A 23,851-nucleotide genomic window follows, 5' to 3' on the forward strand; every position below is an offset into this window, starting at 1 on the left:
GACGGCCAGCCTCGAGTCAGGGCCTGTTTGCACACCGTAAACTGAGGGTCCTACCAGTCCCTAACGGGAGGTGGGGGTGGTTGTGTGGTGACTGGGCAAGGCCAGGCCAGCACAGCCTGTGGGGTGGGGAAGTCTGGACACCTGGGACCTACCACTTCCCCCACGCTCCCTGCCAGGGGACCCTCCCTTCCAAGAAGCAGCAGTAGCAGGTCAAGGGGTAAATGGGACAGGTGTGAAGCCTGTACTGAACTGCCTCTTGCCCTTTTCAGACCCAGCCTGGAGCGGTGCTGCTCGTGCTGGTGGTGGAAGGCTGCAGGTGATGAGAAGGTGGTCTGTAGGCAAGGCTGGCGCTCTGGCCCCAGTCCTGCCCCGGCCACAACGTGCAAACGCCTGGACAGGGCCCCCTTGCCTGCATATTTGCAGTTTGGCTATGAGGGCTCAGGCCCTTCAGAATCCCAGTGCCCACCTCTAAACTCCCCTCCAACACAGGAAATCCAACTCTGCTCACACACCTGTTGACCTGGAGCTCGCTACCTCAGTGATCAGAAAGTCCTCCCAGAGGCCCCCATGGAGCCAGCTCGGCCCCCATCCCCTGCCCCAGGCAAACAGGGGAGTTACCTCCTCTCCAGGGATAAACAGCCTCTCCCATCAGACACCGCCTCAGAGGCGTTCCCTTGCTCGGAGCCTCGACCCTTGGTGAGAGGCGGCAGGACCTTGGAGCCAGCCTGCCTGCATTTGAACTTTGGTTAAACCAACTAATGGTTACTCGCTTCACCTCTGGGGGCCTCAGTTCCCCATGAAGACATGGCAGGACTGTTTCAGGCTCCCAGGCCTTCCAGATGTTTTTCCTGTACTGTTCTCACCCCATGCTAGGCCGGGAACCCCAGGGCCCGGTTCCTTCTCCTCTGGACCTCCCTTCGTCCACCTGGAGTTCCTTTCTTCCTGGGTCTGGGGGACACAGCGGGTTCCGACCCTCCTGCCACCCCCGAGTCTTCCCGCTCTGCCTCCTGGGGGTTGTTACCTCTGACGAGGGCTCAACTTGCTGACACCACCACTGAGTCCCCAGGACGGCTGCTAAGACATGAGCCTTATGCCTCAAGGCCCAGGTCCTGAAATCCAGAAGTCCTGGCATTCTGGTCCTCCCACGCTGAGCCCGCAGGCACTACCCACCTCACAGTTCTGCAGGCCGGCCAGGATGTGGCCGGGGCCCCGAAGGCAGTCAGCTCCCTGCACTCCAGCTGCTGGGGCCTCCCTCCACTGCCCACTTGCATACTGAATCCCCAAAGGCCTCTCCACTCACTGCTTTCTCTGTTTAGAATGCTCATTTCCCTCTCCCTTCATCTATTTCTAGCAAGTTCCTACTCATCCTTCAAAACCCAAGCCCAATATCCCATTTGGTGGGAAGCCCTTTCCCAGATTTCTCCCCCCGCCCAAGCTGCTGACACGAAACACCTCTCTCCCTCCACTATACCACTCTCAAACCTTGTGTGGCCCGTCCAGTGACGGGGACCTGGGGTTGGGGGAAAGGGTCTGCAGGTAAAAGGGAAAGACAGATGTCTCTGCTGGAAGCTCTGATTAGGGGCACAACTAGGCCTCCCAACTCCTGCTTCCTCCCTCAGGTTTGTTTTCCAGTCACTCAACAACTGGAAAAACTGCCAGGCCTACCTTTTATTTGCACAGAAATGACCAAGGGCCACAAATCCAAGCTGAGGGGCAGTGCTGGGGGCACCCGAGGAGGACATGTGAGCAGCCAGGACGTGGAGATGGAGCGGATCCCAACATCAGCTCCCACGGAAATCGAAGTCAAGTTCAGTTCCTCTAGGCTACTGGTGTGGAGCTTCCCTGCTGCAGGCAGGAGTCAGGGCAGGGCCATGGCAGGAGGCCCCCCCGCCAGCCTTTGGAAGTTCTTCCTGCTATCTGACTCAAGTCTGCAAGCTGCAATTCCATCCCAACTCTGGATCGGTCTTCTCTGGTTCCTGGGGACTTGGGGCCCTCCACCTACTGCCTCCTGGTCTCCCCTCAGGTTCTGGCCCAGTAACTCCCCTGGGGTCACACAGCAAGGCTTCCGTAGAGGGAGCTGGAGAGGCCAGGTCAGAGCAGTGTGATCTCGCTGGGAGGCAGCGTGAGCCTCTTCTCCCGGGCACTGAGCAGGTTCTCCACATGCACAGCCACCACTCGACACAGCTCCAGGCCCTGCAGGAGACAGAGTCCACACCCTCCTGACACTTCCCAGCTTTCACCTGGGGTGAGCCACCTCTCTCGTCCTCAACTCCCCCGGGGCCCTGGGAGGAGCAGCTGGAAGCGGAATGCTGGGTTATAGGCAGAGGGGTGAGCAAGTGCATCTGTGGGCTCTGCTGCATGTGACCTGTGACCGCACGTCTCTGAGCCTCAGTGGCCTCACCTGTGGGATCTCAGTTTACCAGGGCCTGCCTCACAGGGCTGTGGTGAAGATGCTATGAGAGTCTACATATAAACCCTTGAGGTTTAATTAGTCCCCAGTACCTCCATTAAAAAAAAAAGTCCCATCAGTAAGTGGTTTCTAACTATGTGTTGCCATGGTTACCACCGGGTACCCACAGCCTAGAATAAGCTGTGATCCAACCTCAGGGCTCCTGCCTGGGGTAGGGGGTGGGGGCAGGCAGTGGGGAACTGGGCAATATCAGTCCATGAGAATGGTTCTCAGACCACAGCCAGTGTTGGAGCTCCCCAGGAATTTCCGGGGGCTGGGGGGCTGCTCTGAGAGGGCAGAAATAATGAGGACAGTGCTTCCTGGGCAGCAGCCATGCACCAGGCATTGTCCCAAGGCCTCCCGTGTCCTGTCCCTCTTGGTCCCCACAATGTCCCTCTGAGGCAGATGCTCTGAGAACCCCCTCCACCAATGAAGAAACTGAGGCTAGAGCCGTGCAGCCCCAGACCTCACAGCTGGCAGATGGTGGGGCTTGAACCTAAGGCCACACTCTGAAGTGCTCTTTGCTGAGGTCAGCTGTGTCTGCCCCACCCCAGGAGCCCCCTCAGCTAATGAGATCAGAGCAGAGCGTGTGTGCATGTGTGTGTGTGTTAGGGCTCCTCCCCTCCAGTGGTCCTCCAGCCCATCCTCCTACCCACACTCTGCAGTGCTCCAGGCCTCACTGGGAATCACCTGACAGCTGTGGAAACGGGGGCTCAGCAGGAAGCAGGGTTGCCTGTCAGAGGTGGGCAGGATGGGGACCCAGCATCACTGCTGCACTCAGATGTCACCTCTTCCTGGAAGCCCTCCCTGATTTACCTCCCAGATAGCTCAAGCACACCCTCCCAGCTCTGATCACAGTTTACTGGAGAGTCTTTGATATCCATCTCCCCCATGAGACCTGAGGCTCTGTGAGGGCCAGGGCTAAGGGGGGGTCTCTGGTATCCCTACAGCTAGTGCAGAGCCTACCATGTAGCGATGCTCACTGGCTACATGTTGGAAGAACTAGTAAATTAATGAACTAATAGATAAATGTGTCCTCCATACACACGTGCCCGAGGCAGAGCAGAGTCGGCAGCATAAAAAGGTGAGGGCGGCGGGCGCTGCAAACGCCTCCTCCTCCTCCTCCTCCTGCATCCATCCATTTGTCCCTCCATCCGTCCGCCCACTTGAGCCTGGCTACATGCTGGGCACTGTGCTATGGACACAATGTGGACAAGGTGGGCACAGCCCTGCTCTCTTGGGGCTGACATTCTAGTGGGAAGACAGAAACATGGGAACACATAACTAAGTGGTTTCCAAGCCAGATGGGGGCTCCTGAGGCAGAGAGAGTGGTTAGCAAGGAGAAGGTTCAGGGGAGGCTTCTAGAAGGAGGGGATGCCTGTGCTGAAACCCAAATAAAGGGAGGGAGAGAGGGAGCCCCATGATGCCAGGGAAGAGCGGCCCAGGGCCAGGGGACAGCGAGTGCATGGGGTCTAGGGCAGGGATGGGGGCAAGCGAGCCAAGGGGAGGGGGTGAGTGGCAGCCACAGTGGTAGGAAGAGAGGGGCAAGGAGGGGAAGGGCTCCGGGGTTGGGGGAGGTAAGTGTAGAGCCCGTTGGTCTCCAAGGGCGATGCTGAGGGGGTCAGGGCAGGAGACAGAAATATGGGGGTGTCTCAGCAGAGCTGGCTTTGGAAGCCTCGGAGCCAGGGAGGGTGCTGAGGGAGAGGGTGAGACACAGCAACGGTTAAAAGGTCTGTCCAAGGGAGGGGTCAGGAAAAGGAGCCCAAGCAGCAGCGGACAGGCGGGCTCGAGGTGGCGAGTCTGCTGCGTGGGAGCTCAGAGTGGCGGTTCTGGGCAGCAGGCTGAGCCACAGGGAAGGCTGAGATTGGGGTGACCCCAGCAGGAGCAGGACTGGGGTGCAGTGGGAAGCAGACTGGTCCCCAGTGGTGGGTTCTCCAAGGGGCACAGGTGCCTGAGGGGCCCTGTTCTGGCCTGTCCCTCAGAGGTGGGCTGGGCAGATGGAGCCCCTCTCTCCTGCCAGCGGGTAGCAGCCCCTCCAAGACGGGCCCTGGTGTGGGCAGTGGTCCTGGGCCCAGACCTTGAGGGGGTGTGGGGGGCTGGCCAGGGCAGACGTAGGGGCCTAGCACTGATTCTGTCCCTTCTCTGGACCTCCATCCCCTCTCTCCAAGGGGGTGAGAACTCTGGTCCTGCCCCATCCCTGAGGGCTGGGAGAACTGGACTTGCCTGACCCAGAGGTTGGCCATAGCATTTAAGGTACAGACACAGTTGCTGCAAATATGAGGAGGCACAGAGCATGTGGACCTCAGTTTCCCTGTCACCTAGGGACCCTGCTCGCCACACCCTCAATCCCAGGCCCCACAATCCACCCTCTGAACCTCAGCCCAGGTGAACGTCCTCAATTTCCCTGCGTCCTTGCCCTCTCACCAACCTTCTATGGCTCCCGAGTGCCCACAGGGGGAAGCCCCAGATTCTCAGCTTTATATTCAAGGCCCCTCAAGACCTCCCATGCCCCTGTTCTCACTATTCTGCAAACAACCTGGGTCCTCCCCTCCCCATGATCCCACCGCCAAGATGCTTCCATGGGAGGCTGCCCTAATGACCCGCAGTTCTGTGCGGTGTTGGGTTGGTTCTGTCCCCTGCAGTGGCCGGGGTGCTCCCTGGGGTGTGACCAGGACCTGACCTGTCTCAGAGCCAGGCCCAAAGAAGAGCCTGATGAATGGAATGAGGGAGTGAGGGGGCTGGGTGACCCACCTGCTCCAGCTGCAGCTGCATGGTACGCTGGGCAGCCACGTCCCCCAGTGCGATCTCCACGTAGGGATAGCTGGAGCTGGCCGTGGGTCGCTGGGTCCACGTCGACTGGATCTCCTTCAGGGGGAACTTCACTATCAGCTCCTGGGGTCATTGGGATACACAGGCTTGTGGGTGGGACTGTCCTGCCCACCCACACCCTCTCCTGGAGATCAGAGCAGCAGGAGGCAGAACACGCCAGTCTGAGTACTCGTTCCCCCGTGACCTGCCGTGTGACCTGGAGCAAGTGGCTCTACCTCTCTGGACCACAGTTTCTCACCTGTGAAACTGATTCCACAAACGCTGCTGCATGCGTGTGTAGCATGCCAAGCACTGTTCTAAATACTTGGGACCCAGAGGTTCAGGACACGCCAATGGCGCCCTGACTTTCACGTCGAAGCTGCTCTTCTCAGCACCTGCCCCTCTTAGTCTGGGGCTCCTTCTGGTCCCAGGAGCAAACGCAGAGCACACGGGGCGAGTGCGGGAGCTGCACGTCTCACCCTCCCAGGGCTCAGGGGTGAGGAGGGGGACGGCACCAGGCTGACACCACTCACATGGGTCTCGGTGCTGAGGAAGCTGAGGCCGTTCTGGTTGACGGCCAGGATGCAGGGAGCCGGCACGGCCAGGCTACTGCAGCTCTGGACGAAGAAGAAGGAGGAGCCAAACGTGGGTGAGGCACTGAGGAGGCCTGGTGAGGGGAGCAGGTGACCAGGGCTCCTCAGGGACGGCCAGGGCCCAGCCCTGCAGCCCGAGTCCTCCCTCAGCTGCACCCAGCACACCAGCCCCCAGGCCGGGTCCCCTCCTGTCCAGCATCCCACCTTAGCTGCCCTCCATCCCAGCCCAGCTGCCTTTTCCTGGCCGTCTGCCCAGGGCCACCTGGACCTCAGTGGGGCCTTAGACAGCACCGAAAATGGCTTCATACAAAGAAAAAGGTGCCTCCATCCCCACCCTGCCCAGCAAAGCCCCCCATGATTCTCCCCCAGCCCTGGATTCTTACCCAGAAACTGGGCGCGGGCCTGGTGGGGGCTGAGTGCCTGCGTCTGCTGCCGATGCTGGCTGACCAGGCTTTGCCAAGTGGAGCCGGCTTTGGTGTGGTAGAGCCGGGCTGGGATGTACTCCTGGATCTCCCGCCTGGAGGAGGGGAGAGCCGGCCTGAGTGCAGTTGAGGGTTGTGCAAAACCTGCACAGCTGAACGCTGGGGCACGTGGACAGGGTGAAGGTGGGTGAGCACAGCACTGAGCATACAGAAGGCGCTCAGTAACCACTGGTGGGAACACTAGGCCCTGTTTGTGGAGGAGGGAACGTAGGCTCTGAAAAGGTCATCGACTAGTCCAGGATCACATGGTGATTGAGTGAGTCAGGCTGAGGCCTGAACCCAAGGTGGCTTTGTCCTCTGCAGCCGTGGCCCAGGGAGAAGCCCAGGCCAGAAGGGTGAGAAGAGCACGGTGGGGTAAACAGCAAAGCCACCACCCGCGGCCGGGCAGAGCAGGGGCAGAGAACACGGGCTCCAGGCTGGCCCCCAGCGCCATCACCCCCGCCTGTCCCATTCTCCCAACACGTGTGTCCTGGAAGCTTTTTATCTAAACTTGCCATGCACTCAGTACCAGCCGGAAGGCACCTGTTATGCCCAGAGGCAGGGGCCTAGCTCACATGGCGAGCTGGGGACGTAGGCCCATCTTGGCCAGGCCTTCAGGGCAGCAGGGCGGGGGAGGGGGCTGGCAGGCAGGCAGGCAGGTGCTCACACGGTGGGCAGGTAGAAGTGGTCCTTGGCCCGGTGCTGCAGCGCAGCCAGCTTGGACACCTGCTGCAGCTGCTGCTCGCTGGGCCGGCCGGCCGGCACACTGCTGAAGAGGCCCTTCAGGTAGTCGGGCAGCACCTGCGGGGCAGCATGCAGGTCGGGGGCTGCAGGCGGGCCTCTGCTCACGCCTCCACCCAGGAGAGGCACACACACAGACATTTAATGGTGCCAGTCCCACTCACTTCGGGGGGTAGGTAGCCCATCACTTTCCCGGGCTTTGGGGAACACTGGCACAGGCATGTGAGGCTGGGCCATGGGACTGCGGCCTGGAAGCCACGTGGGAGTTCCCACAAGACCGGGGAAGAGCCAGCACTCACGCTGCTGTGTGCGGGACTTGGGGCCGCATCTCAACACATCCCCACGGGGCTGCTGGCCCACAGGCTGCGAGAGCTAAGTGACTGTATTTGGACTCAGAATTGCTGAAGCTTTGGCACCAGATTCAGAGAAACACGCGCTCTCTGTCCAAGCACGTCCACAAATGTCAGCGCAGGAGGGAGAACCAGATTTTGTAAACTCCATGACCCCAACCTAGAGGACCGAGTCTCAAAGGGGAGTGACCTCAAGACAAAAATGATGTGGCCACGCAAAGCCTTTGAGCAAGGGACAGGCCAAGCTCAGCGCAGGAGGGGAGCAGGAGGAAGGAGGTCAGAGGGCCTCGTGGAGAGATGCCATCCGGGCAGCCTCACCGGGAGGACTCAGAGAAGCGGAGACACCGGAGGGGCAGGCCGGATGGAGCGATGCCTTGAGGAGGCCCTGCTTATTAGCAAGTGAGGGCCACGGCGGCGTTGGATGGCTCTGCGACCAGGCAGGGAGCAGAGGCCTCGGTGTAGAAGTGTCAGCGAGGCCCGAACCGCGAAGGCCTCAAATGTCAAAGCTGTGGGGTCACAGGCCCAGGGGAGCCTGGAAGGTCCCAGAGCCTCCGAGCAGCCCAGGAGCTGACCTGGTTGTAGTGCATGGTCACGTATAGCTCATTCTCGAACTTGAGTGGCTGATCCCAGAGCACACGCCGGAACCACAGCCTGTAGCCACCGTCCACCTGCTCCATCTCTGAGGCCACGTCCAGGATATAGGCGCGGCGGCTAAGCGGGCACACGTGCTGGCCTGTGGGGAGCCAGGACGGCTGGTGGGGACACGCATGTCAGGACCCTCCCCGCTCTGGGACACGGTGACCTCGGTAATGGAGCGCACGCTTACGGGACAGGCGCCCTGTTTGTGGACGTTGATGACACAGGTGGGGATAACACCAACTCAAAGCTGTGGCCCACCCAGGCCTGGGGACGCGCCCTGGCCCACGTGCAGAGAAGGCCCAGCCCTTCCCGGAGCAGGCTGGGGACAAGGACAAGCACAGCAGGCCGCACTCAGGAGACCTGGTGGGAGCCTCTCTGCAGGCGTCCTTCGGGGGGACGGGGAGCACGGGGCCCGGCACCGAGCGGGCCTCAGCCTGCACGAGAGGCTTCAGTGTCCACCTCCTGCACTGACACCCCTGCTCCCCACCCCACACCTTCAGTAAGATTTTACCAAAAAGAGGGTGGCAGGGTAATACACGTCCCCGGACTGGCCAGACTGTCCGGGTCCAAATCCCAACCGTGTGGCCTTGGGCGAGCCCCGGCCCCCGTGGCGGGCTGAGTCACGGCCCCTCCCCACAGATGCCGGCGCCCTCATCCCCAGAACCTGCGAACGCGCCGCCTCGTGGCAGAAGGGACTGGAAGGTGACTAAGTGAAGGACTGTGGGATGGGGAGAGTATCCCGGGTCACCCAGGTGGACCCAGTGTGGTCTCAAGGGTCCTTGTGAGAAGGAGTCAGGGAGATCAAAGAGCGGGCAACGGGAAGGCACTGCACTTTCGGCTCTGAGGGTGGGGGAGGCGCCCCGAGCCAAGGCACGGGGCAGTCTCCAGAAGCTGCAAAAGGCCGGGAAACAGACCCCTTCCTAGAGCCTCCAGGAGCCAGCCCTGAGGACGCTGATCTCCGGACTCTGACCTTCAGAACCGTAAGGATGATAAACGTGTGTTGTTATGAGGCACTAAGCATGAGGTGATTTGTTTTGGCAGCAGCAACAGGAGACGAATACCGCCTCCCTGGGCCTCAGTGTTCCCATCTGCTAGCGGGAAGAGTGAGTCTCATCTCGCAGCACAGTGGTGGGGATGAAGTCAGGTTACAGGATTAGGGACTTCCACCCGTGCCTGGGACATAAATTCTGTTATTTGGACCATTTTGTTACCACCTTCCCCTGCCCTGTGTCTTGGCTGGACGTCGGGCAAGCAGGGCCGAGGGCAGGTGGCTCAGAGCTGAGGCAGCCGCAGGCTAACTGCAGGAGGTGGGTGGAGCTGACCAGCTGGTGGCAGGACCAGGGTCTCAGGCTGCAGGTGGAAAGGGTTTGGTGACACTGAGCAGGGCCTGGTGAGACCAGGGCAGGTGGGGGGCTCTGATGGCCACTATGAGGCATAAGAGGCAGGAAAAAGGATTTGTGCTCGTGGGCTCCAGGAGTGGCATGAAGGGAAGCACTGAGCAGGCCCCGAGGGGCAGAGAGAGGCCCAGAGAGGGCCCTGTCTTCCACGAGCTTGCAGCCTGCTAGGCCAGACAAACACAGAAAATGAAGCAGGGGGGACAGATGGGCGGAAGCAGGGCTGGGGGTGCTCGGTGCACGGAGAGGCCCCTCCATGTGGGCCGAGGGGCTTCCTGGGGGAAGGGGCATCTGGCCTGGGCCTTACAGGTGGGGTGGGGGCGTGAGCCCGGCACGCCCCGTCCTTTGGCCACTCACCTCGGTTGGTGACAACAAAGATGACATACTCGTCAAAGGCCTCGGGGCGCATCAGAGCCATCTCAGCACAGATCTCCTCCACCACGTCCAGGGCCACCTGCGGGGAGGGAAGAGGGAGGCTGCCCCTGAGCCCACCCAAGCACCCTGCAGAGGCCAGGGTCCCGGCAGCCTCTGGGAGTCAGCCTCTCGCAGGGAAGGGGCCCAGCTTTTGGTGTCTGAGAGACTCAGGTTCGGAGCCGGCCATCGTCTCTGATCTGCAGTGTGACCTCACGCTGGAGGCCCCACCTCCCCAAGGCGCCTTCTGCTCCTCTGAGAATAAATCCTGCCCTGCAGGGCTGTGGGGGAGCTGGGGGAGCTGAGCACCCTGGGGCCAGCCCTGGAGAGACGGAGGGGTGGAGGGTATGCCCGCTGGAGGCGTTCCCTCACTTACGGTGCATGTTTTGATTTTCAGATGGCGCTCGAGGCCTCCGGGGAGAAGAAAGAGCTGCCTCTTGGAACTGCGGCCCGCCTGGACAGGAAGGAGAGGGAAGACGGGAAGACGGGACGGGTTGGGCCCCGGGATCTGGGCCAGCCGCTGTTCCTGCCGCGGGAGGCCCCGGCCAGGCGCAGGCACGCACCGGCTCACGTGTACATGGGGCCTGACATGCAACGGGGTCCCTGGGGGGCCGTCCCTCTCGACTCCCACCCCAACTCACCAACATGGCCTGGAGCTCCATGCTGCTTGGGAGCTCGCGGCGGCCACCAAAGTGCAAGGTTTTCTGCAGGTTCTGCTCACAGGCCTTGGCGATCCCTGCAGAGACGGGAGTCAGCGCCTCATCCAGGGTGGGCAGCGGAGGAAGGGGCTCCTCTGGCCCCAGCCCTGAGCCCACTGGGGTGGGTGTTTGCTCCCCCTTCAGTGTTAGGGAGGCAGTTCAGACGGCAGTGATTTGCCCAAGATCAGGAGCCAGAGTATAAAAGCTGGATTCGAACCAACGTCTCACGTGCTTAAGGCCTGCACGCTCCCTGCAACAGGCTGTGTGGCTGTGGTGGTGCGACTGTGCCCCGCCAGCTGGGACCCTCACTACCCCCCACCTTACCCAGGGGCCCGTGCAGAAGACCCTCCATCTGTTTCCCTGTGTCTCCGGCTACGCAAAGCCCTCACCCTGCTCTGGGCACGTGCTGCTGCCATCCCTGGAGCTGAGTCTGCACCTCTGAGTCCAGGCAAGTTTGTTAACTGAGTCAGAGGAGGACTCAGAGGCAGAGAGTGTGAGCGCCCTGTCTCCACCATGGCTGCTGTGGTGGCCACAGAGGCCCTGGCCTCTTTCTCAGGGGGACCCAGGGGTCTCTCTGGAAACAAGGCGGTGAGTGAGGCTGAGGAGTGACCCCTTTCCCTGGACTCCAATGGGAAAAGGCTGAGGCCCTGACACCATCCTTGGGAGTTCCCCACCTGGACCCACTCGAGACCCTTGTTGTTTCCGGAAGACCCCAGGAAGCAGGGCCTTGCCACCCACTGTCCTCCTCTCCCACATGTCACACATCTCCACCTCTGGGCCTTTACTCCTGCTACTCAGCCCACCTGGAAACCCCTCCCATGTGCTCACTACCCAGAGCAACACCTCCTCTAGGAAGCCTCCCCTGATATGCCATCCTGCCCGTTAGGTCAGCCCCATAGGACCTCCCCAAGTGTCAGTAAACATTGCCCAGCCACCTGCCGTCTGCCCTTGGCCCTAGTCCCTCCTTGCTGGCCCCTCACCCTGGAAGGGCAGGCCTGGGGTCCGGCTCACGTCTTGGAGAAAGCGAATGAGGTGTGGCTGGAGGACCTCAGAGCAGCTGTGGTAGGCAGCCACGATGTACAGCAGCCTCCAGCCTCGCTGGCAGCTGTCCCTGTGAGGACACAAAGGGCCTTCGTTGCAGGTGGCCACTGCACTACACTGCCATGCCAGGGGTCTCCTGCGACTGGGCTGGAGGCCTCTGGCTCTCAAGCAGCTCCTGTCTTCTGAGGATGCCCCTCCCTGCCCTGTGAGAGTAGGGTGGATGGGTCCCAGAGCCAGGCAGAAGGTGTGTTCTATTGGGAGTCCAGGGTGGGAGGTGGGGAGGGACAGGGATGAGGCTGGTGGTATGAACAATGTGCACAAGGAAGCCAGCCTTCTCTGGTAGGATCTCCCTGGAGAGGCTGCTCAGTGAAGGTCCTTGAAGGAGGAGCCAGGGAGACCTTGTGCAGAGGTAGTGACAGGTAAGGCCGGGTGAGAAGGGCAGGAGGATGCGCTGAGTGGTTCTGAAATTCCTGGGGGACGAGACCAAGTGGACAGGAGGGTGGCCCAGGGATAACAAGAGCAGCACACATTTTGGGTCCCTGCCATGTGCTGGTCATGTGTGAGACATGGAAGTTCACCTTCAAGCTGCCCTAGAGTGAGGGTTTCACTTGTAGGGACCTCTGGTGTCTGCAGACAGCACTTGGGCTTCCTTTGGGAAACCACCCACCCCTCCCCAGCTCCCTGTGGTTTGGAGCTGGGTACCACAGCCAGGAATGGACAATGAGAACACTGCAGCCCCTGGCCACTGTGATTGGTTTAGAGATGGGCATGGGAGCCAGGTCTGGCCAATTAAAATTCAGCCTCCCTCTGGCTATGACGATTGGTCTGGGGACAGGAATATGACCCAGGTCTAGTCAGTCAGAGCTCTTTATCCTCCAACCATTGTGGTTGGCTCAGGGATGGGCACGTGACCAAGTCAGGCCAGGAAGACTGGACTTGGGGATTTCTGCTGCAAACATTGGGTCAGTCTTGCTCTCCCTGGGATTGCTGAGCTGAGAAATGTCTCTCTAGAGCTACCATTTTGCCAATCTATGGAATATATTGCTTGGAAATGATATCAACACAGAGGAAAGCATGGAAAGGATTTAGGGAAATTCTGCTTTCTGATGACCCTGGATCCAGCTATGCCTGAAGTCCCATTACCTGAACCCTCTTTTGCTTAAACCAGCTAGAATGGGGTTTCCGTCACTTGCAGCCAAGAACCTGGACTTACACCTTATCAGTGCATTTTACAGACGAGGAAACTTAAGCTCAGAGACCAAAAACGGATTGTCCCAACCAAGCAATTTCAAATACATGTGCTCTGCCTACTGAGAGAGGAAAAGGATGAAAGGAAGAGAACCGGGGAGGATGGGCTGGGAGGTGGGAGGCTGACCTGGTCCCTCCTGGAGCATGGACACGGGGGAAGGGAAGAAGGGAAAGGTGAAGCCCACTCACGGCTTGGTGCTGGTGTTGTCTGTGATCTGCTTCACGACTTGGCAGTAACACTCGTCCCGCATGACCTCGTGGTCCCTGCACAGCTGTAGGAGGGCAGGCCCACGCCACACGTAAGAACAGGCCTGGTGTCCCTTCCCCAGGCACCAGGGGGACGCGCTCTTCTCTGGGTCACACAAGAAGCTTCCCACCCCAGAGTCCTGCAAGTCTGGCTGACAGATGGGGGAACTGAGTCACAGAGCAGAGAGGGGACTGACCTTCAGGAGGGTGCAAAGCACGTCCAGTTCACTCTGGCCTTTCAGCGGGGCATCCCCCATGAACCGCATCACAGCTGGAGGAAACACCTGTCCCACTCAGGCCACCAGAACCCCAGCTGCCCGCCCACCTCAGGGGACCCTGGAGTTGGGCCCCTCCTGGAGAGCAGTCGCCGGGGAGCGGGGGTTCCTCCTCTCTTGAGGGGCCCCACGTCTGAGTTGAGGGCAGCAGTGGTGGTGAGCAGAGGTCACACATTGCCGGGTCCCCCCTGGCCACAGCCCCACCCCCACACCTAGAAACATGTCTGTGGCCATCTTGTTGAGGCTGCTGTCGCTGAGCTCGATGAGGGAGTCCTTGAGCGGGGTCTGCGGGGGTGGGGGGGGAAGGGGCTGGTCAGGAGGGGAGGAGCCTGTGACGGGGGAGGGGCTGGGTCAGGAGGGGAGGGGCCTGTGACAGGGGAGGGGCTGGGTCAGGAGGGGAGGGGCCTGTGACAGGGGAGGGGCTGGGTCAGGAGGGGAGGGGCCTGTGACAGGGGAGGGGCTGGGTCAGGAGGGGAGTGCAAGGTAAACCCATGTGGTGTTTCCTCTCTTAGGACATGAGGGTCCACACCACCAAAAGGCAGTCAGGCCAGACACTGGGGAAGATGCTGCCCCTGGGAGGAATCCAGGCCCCAGGGTGCTGAGAGCAGGAAGGAGGGGATCTCGCTGAGGGCAAGGCTGGCCCGGAGGGGCTTTCATATCACCATTTAATCACGGGGAACCTGGGGCCTGGGGCTGGAGACCTTGGTGAAACAAAGCAAGTCCTCCAAAGTTCTGGATTCCCGACCCTCCTTGGGTTTCAGCCTTAGGCCATCCCTGCAACAGGAATGGACGCTTCGGACCTGTCTTGCTCCGAGCCTTTGGCTGCATCCCCTTCTCACGCGTGTACCTGTCCCACTGTCAGCCACTGGGCAGGAAGGCTCAGAGTGGAGGCCGCAGGCGGGTCTCACCTCTGGGTGGTTTCTCACCCCGCCACCAGAACTGGGGCCTCCCTGCCTGGGCGGCTGCAAGAAGGCCCTCCCCAGGGTGGGGATGAGGGGTGGGGCCTCCACTCACTGAGGTCTCCTCTGAGGGTCTCGGAAATACTTCTGGGCGAACTCCAGCATTGTGTACGGTGGGAAAGCCAGGCCGTCCTCCCCGCAGTCAGCGGAACCAGCCTGGATTGGGGGACCCTGCAAGAGGGCCATCTGCCACAGCCCACCCGGTCAGAGCTGACCCAGGGCAGCCCCTGGCTGACTGTGCCAGACCCTCTCAGGCTGCCTCCATTGCTCCCCAGTGCCTGGCCCACTGACCTGGCCCCTCCCTCCTTTCTCTCCTTCTGCCCTGGCGAGCTGCGAGCCACGGGAATCGGCTGGCATCACCCACCAGGCCCCACCCCTTCCCAGGAGGACTTCACCTTCTTGCCGGCATAGGCTGGTCCTGCCCACCTTGGCCTGGTCACAACCCTTCCACTGAACCCCCATCCTCCCTACCCACTGGCCACACCTCCAGCCACCTCTGGTTAAATCTTGCGGGTCACACGTCTGCTTGGCCCTAGAAAGTCGCCTGGCCCCAGGATGGCCCACCCCGGCTGACCCCGCTCCCCTCCATACCAGTCAGGCTGACCCCTTTGCTGTGCCCGCCCCTCGGTCTGGCCCTGCGCTCTCACCTCCCTCCTGCGGCCCACCTCCTGTGCAGCAGCGGCCGAGGCCACGGCAGCGGCCACGGCAGCAGCACGGCCCCGGCCTGGCTCGGTGGGCAGCTGCAGGAAGTCAGGGGCGGCTGCGGGCTGCACCAGCTCAGAAGGGAAGCGGCCCACGCGCCCATGGATGGTCCCAAACCTCCAGCCTAGGGGGCGGGGAAGGGCTCTGAGCAGCAGGAGGGGCTCATCTGGGAACTCGGGGCCCAGAGACACCTCTCTGTGAGGCAGGTCTGCCTCGGAGCCAGCTACAGAAGAGGACCCAGGCTCAGCGGAGGGAAGGCCCTCCCTCCCTCAGTGGGACAGGTGGCAGAAAAGAACACAGCGCAGCTTGACCCTCGGAGACCCTTTAGCCAGACGTGCAGGCGAAGGGCTGGGCTGGATGGCCCCCTTGGGAGCTGCAGCCAGGCCAGGCCCTTCAGGGCACCAGAACCCCCACTGTGCATCTGCCCTGTTTGGGTTCCCAGGGTGCCCACCGAAGTCGGGGCCTCGACGCCGCAGCTCCTCCAGGTACACGACCTTCTTGCCGACCACGCACCCAGCGCTATAGCCTGCAGGCCAGGCTCCATCAGCATTGTCGGGGAGGCCCCCGCCCCACCTCCGCCTGGGGACCCACCCGGTCCCGCAGCGCTGACCCACTCGAGGAGGCTCCAGGGGCTGCAGGTGAATAATGTCGCCCTTGTGGAAGGCCAGTAGCGTGGGGTCCTCGGGCAGGAAGTTCCTCACAGCCACCACATAGTCTGAGCCCTGGATCAGCCAGGGGCCGGGTGAGGGCTGCAGTCCGATCCCCCCACTGCCCCTCCCACAGCAGCCATTCCTCCCGGATCCATCAGGGACAGGGACATGCTGGGCCTGACGCAGGGCTGTGCCTGCTCCAGGCCTGGGGCTCCGTTCTACAAGGAGTGGGGGGTTGGGGGACGGTGCCACTGAACTGGGCAGTGCAGCCCCGGCTGAATGGGAGGAATGCCGCTGCCTGCTGTGGAGCCCGGAGGAGGTGCTGGGACACCTTGAGGTGTGAGTACAGGATTCTGGAGGAGCAGGCTGGTGGAAGAGCACCCCGGGTGAGGGCAGAGCCCCGGACACGCGCACATCCGCGCTTCCTAGGCAGGTGTGGCTGGCACATCCGGGGTGGGAGCGCCCGGTGCTGGGCCCTCGCCCTGCTGGGGGTGTCGGTAGGAGGCCTTAACCTTCTTCAGCTCCAGGATGAAGTCGTCCACCAGGGTCTTGACCTGGTGAGCTCGGGCAGAGAACAGGATGACCTTCTCGCTAGCCAAGTTGAACTCCAGCATGTTCTGGGAGGGGATAGTCACAAACAGGATATCTGCAAAGCTGGGGGAGGGGATGGGGCATGAGGGCAGGACCCTGGGCCAGAGGGGCATGCTCCCCACAGCCATGCTGCTCCTTCTCCGCTGCCCTGCCCCAGGACCCGGGGAGCATCCCGGCCTCCAGACCCCTCGTCTGCAGCTGCAGTGCGGTGCCCCACCCTGTGAACCCGCACCTTCCAGCTCCCCCCGATCTTTTGCCTTTTTTTTGGTTTTCTTCTCTTAGTCCAACCTTCCAGATTTTGCCCACACAAATCTCTCCCACTCAGTGAGCAAATTGTTTCCATCTTTTGAGGCAAAGAGCTTTCACCTATTGGTGAGTGAGGCTCTATTCCTGTGCTGTTATACACAGCTGCTGGGAGCGGGGCCGGGGACTCCGGAAGCACCCTTCCCTTCCAGGCTGCATCTGAACTTGGCTGCTCAGAGTGCAGTCGGCCCCCCACCCTGCACAGTGAGCTCGGTGAGGGCAGGGCTGCGGTGGTGGGCTCCCAGCTCACCCACTTCCTGGCTGTGTGACCTGAGACAAGCACCCTCCCTCTCTGAGCCTGTTTCCCCACCCCCAAGGTGGGCTTGATTCAAGAGCTTGGTACAACCCGGCACATGGTAGGTCCAGCCATCCCTCAGTATCCAGGGGGTTCCAGGGCCCATCGAGGGCTCCCAAATGCACAGGTGCTCAAGTCCCTAGTACTTGCATATAACTTGCACACGTGCACGCAAATACTTTCAACCACCTAGGTAACTTGTAATCTCTAAACTCAACGTAAATACTATGTAAACAGTCGCTGGTGCACAGCAGATTCCAATTTTGCTTTTTGGAACTTCATGGAATTGTTTTTCTGAATATTTGCCACCCACGATGGGTTGAACTGTGGATGTGGAACCGCAGATACGGAGGGCCCACTGTACTCAGTCACTGGCTACGGGAAAAGTCGGTGAGGAAACGCTGACGTCAGTGCGCCCAGTGTCTGGCCAGCCCCGCCCCCGCCGTCTGCGGTCACCTGTACGTGCGCAGGACCCGCAGCTGCCCGCTGGCCGTGCGGGTGCCCTTGACCATCCGCAGGAGTTTGATGCCCGTGTGAGACACAGCCAGGATCTGCACCCCGGTGCCCACGCTGCCCTGCGGTGGGGAAGAGAGGCATGTTAGGGCCTTCCAACCTCATCCCTAGAGCCCCTGGGCGGGGAGGGGGCGGGCGGGGCTCGCGCCGTGGGCGGGGAGGGGGCGGGCGGGGCTCTCACCGTGGCGGGGAAGAGGCGGGAGAAATAGACCTCCCAGCTGTCGCGCGCGGTGCTGACCACAGCCCGCTTCACGCTCTCCGTCACCAGCGGCTGCTGTGTGTCCAGCTGGTTCTGGGCTGAGGGACACAGGTCGGGTCAGGACCCTCCCCCTCCCCTGCCAACCCACTTTGCAGGGAGGGAGGTTGACATTCAGCAAGAAGGTATCGCGCCCAGTGTCCACACTGGGAAACTGATGGCCAAAGACAGAAAGACAGCTGGGCCACAGCCAGTCAGGCAGAGCCCAACTTAGACCTGCAGCCCAGCAACGGGAGAGGCCCAGAGTGGAGTGGGGAGGGGCGTCTGGGAGGCAGATGGGGCTGGGAGGCCGCATGGACGTCCCTCCCTCCTCCGTGGTACCAAACAGAGCTTTCATCTTGAGCCTCTCCTCCTCGGAGATGCGCAGGCAGGCCTCGGAGAACGTGTCGTGCAGGATCTGTGGGTGAACCGTGATGCGGGCAGCCTGTGGGACTCCCCCAGTCGGGAACCCAGGCAGGGCTGTTCTAGGGTGACTGGGAACGGGGGTCCCCTCCACACCGCAGGGGGGTCACGTGTGCGAGTCAGACCCCACTTACAGCACGCTCTCCTTTCTCCTCGCCTCCCCAGTCTTAGTTTTCTGATGTACATGGTGGGGCTTGGGCTGGACCCCCGGGCCCCGCCCAGCTCAGACCAACTGTACGTCTGGCTACTATGTGGACTGTGGGTACGTCGACACTGTCCACGCTGGGGGACTCGGCAGGACGGCCTCCTGTCCTCGCTGTGGTCTGGGACCCCAACTCCGAGGGTGCAGAAGCAGAAGGAGGATCTGCAGACAGCTAGTCTAAGTGCCCACTGCCCTGCTGAGTCCTCGGGGCAGAGGGGAAGGAGGCCCTCACCTGTCTGAACAGGAGGTCTAGCTGCACAGGGTGGCTGTAGCTGTCCTTGGGGTAGAACACCTGTGGGGGCGGGGCTCTGGTGAGGACCTCCTGGAAGCCCCTCTCCAGTGCAGCCCCACTGGCTCTGCCCCAGCTGGGCTTGCCTCGACCAGGTCCACTGCCCCACCCACCCCTGCCTGGCTCCAGGCACCTCTTTGCGCAGGAAGATCCGCCAGGGGGCGTCCTGGTAGCCATAGAAGTCAGGGTTGAGGAGGCGGTGCAGCCGTGTCTGCACAGGGTCCTCGTCGGGCTCCAGGGACCTTGAGGGCAGCGCTGGGGAGGCAGAGCCAGGCAGGAGCGGGCCTGAGCACGCAGGCACACCCAGCCCTTCACCCCACACAGAGACCCAGGGCGTCCGGGCCAAGCGGTGAGCGCAGAGACCAGGCACTGCTGGAGTTGAGTCCTCTGGCAGGTGAGGACACAGCAGACCACTCAGAATGGACAGAGCTCTTGGTGCTGGCAGCCGGGGTGGAAATTAAACTGGGGGACTTAGGGAAGTCTGGGGCTGGGCCCTGAGGGGCCATCAGTGTGGGTGGGTGGAGAGGCCTCTCTGAGGAGGTGATGTTTGAGAACCGAGTGATGAGCAGGGGCCAGGTGAGCATTCTAGGCAGAGGGAACAGCAAGGGCAAAGGCCCTGAGGCAGGAATGAGCTTGGTGTGTCCCAGAAACAGTGAGGAAGAGGGTGTGCTAAGGGAGAGTGGGAGGAGACGAGGTTGGGGAGGATTCCTGGGCCATAGGGGAGGAGTCTGGAGTTTACCCCAGGAGCCACAGCAGCGTTGTGGTGGGGACATGATGTGAGCTGATTATTTGCTAGGATCACCATGGCAGCCTTGAAGCAGGGTTAGGGCTCCAACTGTGACACCAGGAGGCCTGGGTTTATATCCCTGGTCTGACACTTTTGAGCTGTGTGATCTCAAGCAAGTGACTTAACCTCTCTGTGCCTGTCTCCCTGTCTGTAACATCTTCAGGCACAAATGGTCCCATGTTGAAGGGTCTTAGTGAGGATTTAGTAAAGGCAGGGTGAGCCTGGCCTGAAATTAGCGTTATGTAAGTGCTGATACAATTACACAAACGTCCACACAGCAGGTCCACACGGGCCCGGACGCGGACACACACACCACGCTCATGCAGACCGAGACTCACCTGTGCTCACAATCATATGCTTGGACACCTGCCCTCTTGCCCCCATCCCCCGTCCCAGCCCTTACCTGGAGTAGGCCCCGGGGACTGCCTTGGTGTGCTGGTCACAGGCTTCATCAGGGCCACGGCCTCTCGGGGCACCTGTCCCCACCCGAAAGCAAGTGCTCAGGGGGCAGCAGGGCCACAGCTTACAGGGCAGCTGCATCGGAGGCTCCCCCAGAGGCCCCACTGGCCCCCCGCTCTGCCTGGGCCCCGCCAGACTCTGCCCTCACCAGGGGGCCAGGTGCCGCTGCCGCTTGGCTCATCTGCCCCTTCAGGATCCTCAGGGCCTCCTCGTGGGGGTCTGGCTGCTTCACAAAGACCCTCCCGCCGTCCTTCCTGCTGGGTTGGACACTGAGTCTCCTTCTTCCAGCCACAAACTCTCGCAATAGGGAACTTCTCCCCCTACCCCATCACTACAAATGAGGACCCAGAAAGGACCAGAGACAGGCGTGGGCTCACACAGCACAACCTAGACAGCAGTCTGAGCCTCCCTCTGCCCGGGGAACGCGTCTGGACCATCTGCGTGAACAGACTCCCTCCCTGAAGTTTGCCGGGGTTGGGGTGCGCTGCTAACCCAGATGATGGTCACACGGACGCTGGGCACACAGGCCTGCGAGGAGGCCAGGCTGGAGGGCTGGGGTGGGCAGGCTGACCTGAGTGCCTCGGGCCGGCCTCCCCGGGGCGGCTGCTGGTACTGCCTGACGATGTTCTTGATCTGCTGCGTGGGCTGCGGGAAGTGCTCCGAGTTGAGGGTCGAGGACCGAACCAGCTCTGGGCAGGGTGACGCTGTGGCCAGGCAGGGGACAGGGTGAGGCCTCACTCCCAGCCCCGTCCCGGGAAGCCCCCAGCTGGGATAGGACACTCACTGGTTTCCGGAGAAGCCCTGCCCTGAGCTAGAATGGGGGCAGCCACGGGCTTGGTGGGGGGCCTCGGGGCCTTGGCCAGAGGGGCAGGGGCTGCGGGCTTCGGAGCGGAGCGCAGGAGCACGGGCTTGGCCGGGGGTCCCGTGCCTACGAACTTGGGCCGAGCCTCCAGCGCCAGAGGTTTCTGTGGAGAGCAGCGTGTGAGGTGGGCTTCCTGGGACACACCAGTCTGCTCTCAGGGACCCCAGGTCTGCCCGGGAGGGGCTGTGGGGCTCCTGACTCAGAGAGGTACGCGACGCCCGAGGGGAGCCCAGCACTCACCGGGGGGCCAGGCTCACCTCTGGGGGCAAGGGCCTGGGCGCGGGCCTCAGGGGCGGCTGCTGCAACGCCATGGCCTGCAGGGCCATCTCCCGGGCCTGGGGAGAGGCAGCGGCGGTGACCCGGCGGCCCGGCTCGGCCCCCACCCCTGGGGAGCCCCCAGGCACTCACCAGCAGCACGGCTTGCTTGTGGATGAAGGCTTGCTGCAGAGCCAACGTGGAGGCGTCCAGGCCTGGAACTACGGGCGCCGGGTCAGGAGGCGTGGATCCAGAGGTGGGGGCAACGGGAGAAATGGGAACTCCTTACCCCCCGCCCCCCACTGGCTCACCCTCCCCCCACTCCCGAGGCGGCCTCTGCTCTAGGTCCGAAGGAGCCCTGAGAACCACGGGGCCCCTTTGCCCGACCCTGGGACCCATCCGGGGGCAGGCACTGACTTGGCTTTGGCTTGGGCTCTGGAGGTCTCCCGGTGGTGCCGTTGGTGCTGCTGCTGCCACCCCCGCCAGGCTGGCTGCCCCCTTTCATGCGACAGGCCATGGCCGTTGGCTTCTCCAGGTCCTGGGGGCAGTAGGTGGCTCAAGTGACCGCCTCAATGCCGTGTTCCCCAGGTTCCAAGGCAACAGGCACCTGACACCGCCACCGCCTCCGCCTCCATCCCAAGGCCTCCCCTGGCAGCATCTGCCATGTGCCCAGCCTCTGCACCCAAATCGGTCCTCCCACCCCCTTTCACAGAGGAGTGAACTGAGGTTCAAAGGGGCTGCGCCCTGCTCAGGGCCACACGTCCTGCCATGGAGGGGCTCCTGGGAGTTCCTGGAGTGAGCAAGGGGGCCATGGGGTGGGGGGAGGGTCCTGGACTTCCAGCCGTGGGCCCTTCCGTGTCCAGCAGGAGCACCTCCAGCTGTGGGGACACTCTCACCCTTCGTCTGGCCCCCAGCAGAGACCCAAACCGAACACGCCACCCCATGGCCCTGGCTGTGAGAGGCCCCTGTCGCCCTGCCAGTGTGTAACTCAGTGTGCACGTGCTGGGCCCGTGGTCCATGGATGCCCCGCCGCATCCCTACCGCGTCCCCATAGGACAGCACAGGGCTGAAGAGGCTGTCCAGGTAGCAGTCCAGCCCCTTGTGGGGCACAGCGGGCTCTCCAAGGCTGTCCGAGTCTGGTGAGGGTGGGGGGACACGAGAGTCGAGTTCTTTTCTCCTGCTGACCACCATCCCTAGCCCCAGGCTCCCTCCCACCAGAGACAGCTGCCACTGCTGGTTGACCTTGGTGGGTCGCTGTCCCTCTCTGGGCCTCAGTCTCCCCATTTGTACCATCCTCCTTGTGACTGCAGTACCCATCAGAGTCAGCCACTTGGGGCACATGCCCCTGGGGCTGTGGCCTAGCAGGCGCCTCCTCCTCCGAGTCCCAGCTGTCCCCGAACAGCCTGTGGGGAAAGGGAAACATGGAGCAGTGACCCGCAGAGAGACCACCTTTCCCAATCCTCTTTGCCCTGGAAGTGGCCGACTCCCTCCCTTTAGAGGCAGGACCCGTGCTGAGCCTCACCCCCACGAGAACCTTGAAGCTAAATTCAGAATGCACACAGCCTCTCCCAGCAACCGGGAGGGAAGCCTTGTGCATGAGAGGCCGTCTGTCCGAGGGGCCCAGGGAGTCACCTACACTCTGGGGCCTCCCTTGCCAGCCGTGGGCTCCTCTGCACCCACAATGAAGTAGGACTTCTGTCGCGGGAAGTCCCTGAGCAGCTCTAGGTCCGACACCAGGTCCAGCACGTAGTCATGGCCCGCCAGCTCTGCCCACTGGACCCCATTCTTCATGGCCACCGTCCAGCCCCGCCAGCCATCCGTCAGCCCCCTGGTGACAGCACACAGAGGGATGGAAATGAGGAAGAGAGCCAAGAGGACCGCCCAGGGAGGCCCGGGGATGTGAGCCAGACACCACCATGACCAGAGTGAACCCTATGGGACTCTGGGGGATCTGCCCTCCTGCCCACCCCCCCAACCCAGGTGCACAAGGGTGCACTGGATCGGGCATTCCAGAAGCCAACCTGTGCCTCAGAATGTCTCCAGCCACCTCTTCCCCCGTACTCCAGGAGTGCACCGGGCAGGAGAACTGGTCACCTGGGGCGGCAGCAGGGGTGGGGCTCAGCCCAGAGCAGGAGTGTCTGTGGGCCAAGCCTCCCGCTCCCCCGTCCCCGAACTCACATCCTCGCTGCCCTGGCTCCACTCCCCCATTCCAGGCCTGGCCCCACACCCCCACACCGGCCTCTCTCCAGGGCTCCATCCAGCAGGCCCCTCCCAGCTCCAGAGCCTCCTGGGCTTCTCCTAACCCCAGAGCTACTGGCCTCTGCTACCTCCAGCTGTCCCCAATGGAGGGGGAGGGAGGGGCAGGCAGGGAGGGAAGGCGCTCACCGTTGAGGCAGCCCACGTCAAGCGCCATGCCGGCCTTCTCCTGGGCAGCCGTCCACTCGAGCTGGCTGGGAGGGAAGGTGCGGGCAGCCCTGGAGCCCTGCTGCTGGGCCCGGCCCATGGCCTGCATGAGGCGATGCTGACACACGGCCTGGAAGCCATCCCGCCCATGATCAGACACAAACCTGAGGGGAGGAGTGGGCACCGGAGGAAGAGGGAGCCGAGGCCGGCGGGTGGGCGTGAGGGAAGGCCCCGAGGCCTGCGCAAGGGAGGCCCAGGCCAGCCCAGGGCGCCAGAGCCTGGCTGAAAGGGTCCAGGGTGCCCGGAGTGTCTCAAGTTAGCACAGCGGTCCAAGGACTGGCCGAAGAGGTCATAGCTTGGCCCACCCAAGCTTGTTGGAGCAACACGTCATCAAAAGGGTGGGGTCTGAGCAGGGCATGGACAGAGACCCGGACCCCGGAGACTCGGTTCTCTCACCAGGCAGCCCTGGGTGACTACCTGCCCTCTCCGAGGCTGCCCCCAAGTTCTCGTCCACAGAAGAGATGGCTGTGAGGGTGCAATCCGAACCAGGACCAGCCAGCCTGATCCCC

General features: G+C 62.2%; 1 protein-coding gene across 1 annotated transcript in view; it reads right to left on the minus strand.

The window, feature by feature from the left end:
• Nucleotides 1–1,953: 1,953 nt before the first annotated feature.
• The window catches only part of MYO15A (myosin XVA), a 43,155-nt gene continuing 21,257 nt past the window's right edge, over nucleotides 1,954–23,851 (minus strand). The window contains exons 30-65 of the mRNA XM_072938540.1: nucleotides 23,265–23,446; nucleotides 22,901–22,973; nucleotides 22,516–22,707; nucleotides 22,122–22,282; nucleotides 21,921–22,015; nucleotides 21,297–21,417; nucleotides 21,033–21,100; nucleotides 20,882–20,959; nucleotides 20,547–20,727; nucleotides 20,334–20,466; nucleotides 19,911–20,016; nucleotides 19,707–19,779; nucleotides 18,650–18,771; nucleotides 18,460–18,519; nucleotides 17,945–18,020; nucleotides 17,549–17,664; nucleotides 17,311–17,429; nucleotides 16,178–16,319; nucleotides 15,626–15,737; nucleotides 15,467–15,541; nucleotides 14,961–15,139; nucleotides 14,369–14,484; nucleotides 14,056–14,128; nucleotides 13,567–13,639; nucleotides 13,277–13,350; nucleotides 13,023–13,105; nucleotides 11,525–11,655; nucleotides 10,488–10,582; nucleotides 10,223–10,300; nucleotides 9,793–9,889; nucleotides 7,975–8,135; nucleotides 6,979–7,112; nucleotides 6,234–6,367; nucleotides 5,791–5,924; nucleotides 5,201–5,341; nucleotides 1,954–2,193 (exon numbers count right to left, since the gene is read on the minus strand). Coding sequence (XP_072794641.1) covers nucleotides 2,092–2,193; nucleotides 5,201–5,341; nucleotides 5,791–5,924; nucleotides 6,234–6,367; nucleotides 6,979–7,112; nucleotides 7,975–8,135; nucleotides 9,793–9,889; nucleotides 10,223–10,300; nucleotides 10,488–10,582; nucleotides 11,525–11,655; nucleotides 13,023–13,105; nucleotides 13,277–13,350; nucleotides 13,567–13,639; nucleotides 14,056–14,128; nucleotides 14,369–14,484; nucleotides 14,961–15,139; nucleotides 15,467–15,541; nucleotides 15,626–15,737; nucleotides 16,178–16,319; nucleotides 17,311–17,429; nucleotides 17,549–17,664; nucleotides 17,945–18,020; nucleotides 18,460–18,519; nucleotides 18,650–18,771; nucleotides 19,707–19,779; nucleotides 19,911–20,016; nucleotides 20,334–20,466; nucleotides 20,547–20,727; nucleotides 20,882–20,959; nucleotides 21,033–21,100; nucleotides 21,297–21,417; nucleotides 21,921–22,015; nucleotides 22,122–22,282; nucleotides 22,516–22,707; nucleotides 22,901–22,973; nucleotides 23,265–23,446 — 4,090 coding nt within the window. The 3' untranslated portion in view covers nucleotides 1,954–2,091. The remainder of the gene's footprint in view (nucleotides 2,194–5,200; nucleotides 5,342–5,790; nucleotides 5,925–6,233; nucleotides 6,368–6,978; nucleotides 7,113–7,974; nucleotides 8,136–9,792; nucleotides 9,890–10,222; nucleotides 10,301–10,487; nucleotides 10,583–11,524; nucleotides 11,656–13,022; nucleotides 13,106–13,276; nucleotides 13,351–13,566; nucleotides 13,640–14,055; nucleotides 14,129–14,368; nucleotides 14,485–14,960; nucleotides 15,140–15,466; nucleotides 15,542–15,625; nucleotides 15,738–16,177; nucleotides 16,320–17,310; nucleotides 17,430–17,548; nucleotides 17,665–17,944; nucleotides 18,021–18,459; nucleotides 18,520–18,649; nucleotides 18,772–19,706; nucleotides 19,780–19,910; nucleotides 20,017–20,333; nucleotides 20,467–20,546; nucleotides 20,728–20,881; nucleotides 20,960–21,032; nucleotides 21,101–21,296; nucleotides 21,418–21,920; nucleotides 22,016–22,121; nucleotides 22,283–22,515; nucleotides 22,708–22,900; nucleotides 22,974–23,264; nucleotides 23,447–23,851) is intronic.

This window comes from Vicugna pacos, chromosome 16 (genome assembly GCF_048564905.1).
Source record: "Vicugna pacos chromosome 16, VicPac4, whole genome shotgun sequence".
Taxonomy (NCBI): Eukaryota; Metazoa; Chordata; class Mammalia; order Artiodactyla; family Camelidae; genus Vicugna; species Vicugna pacos.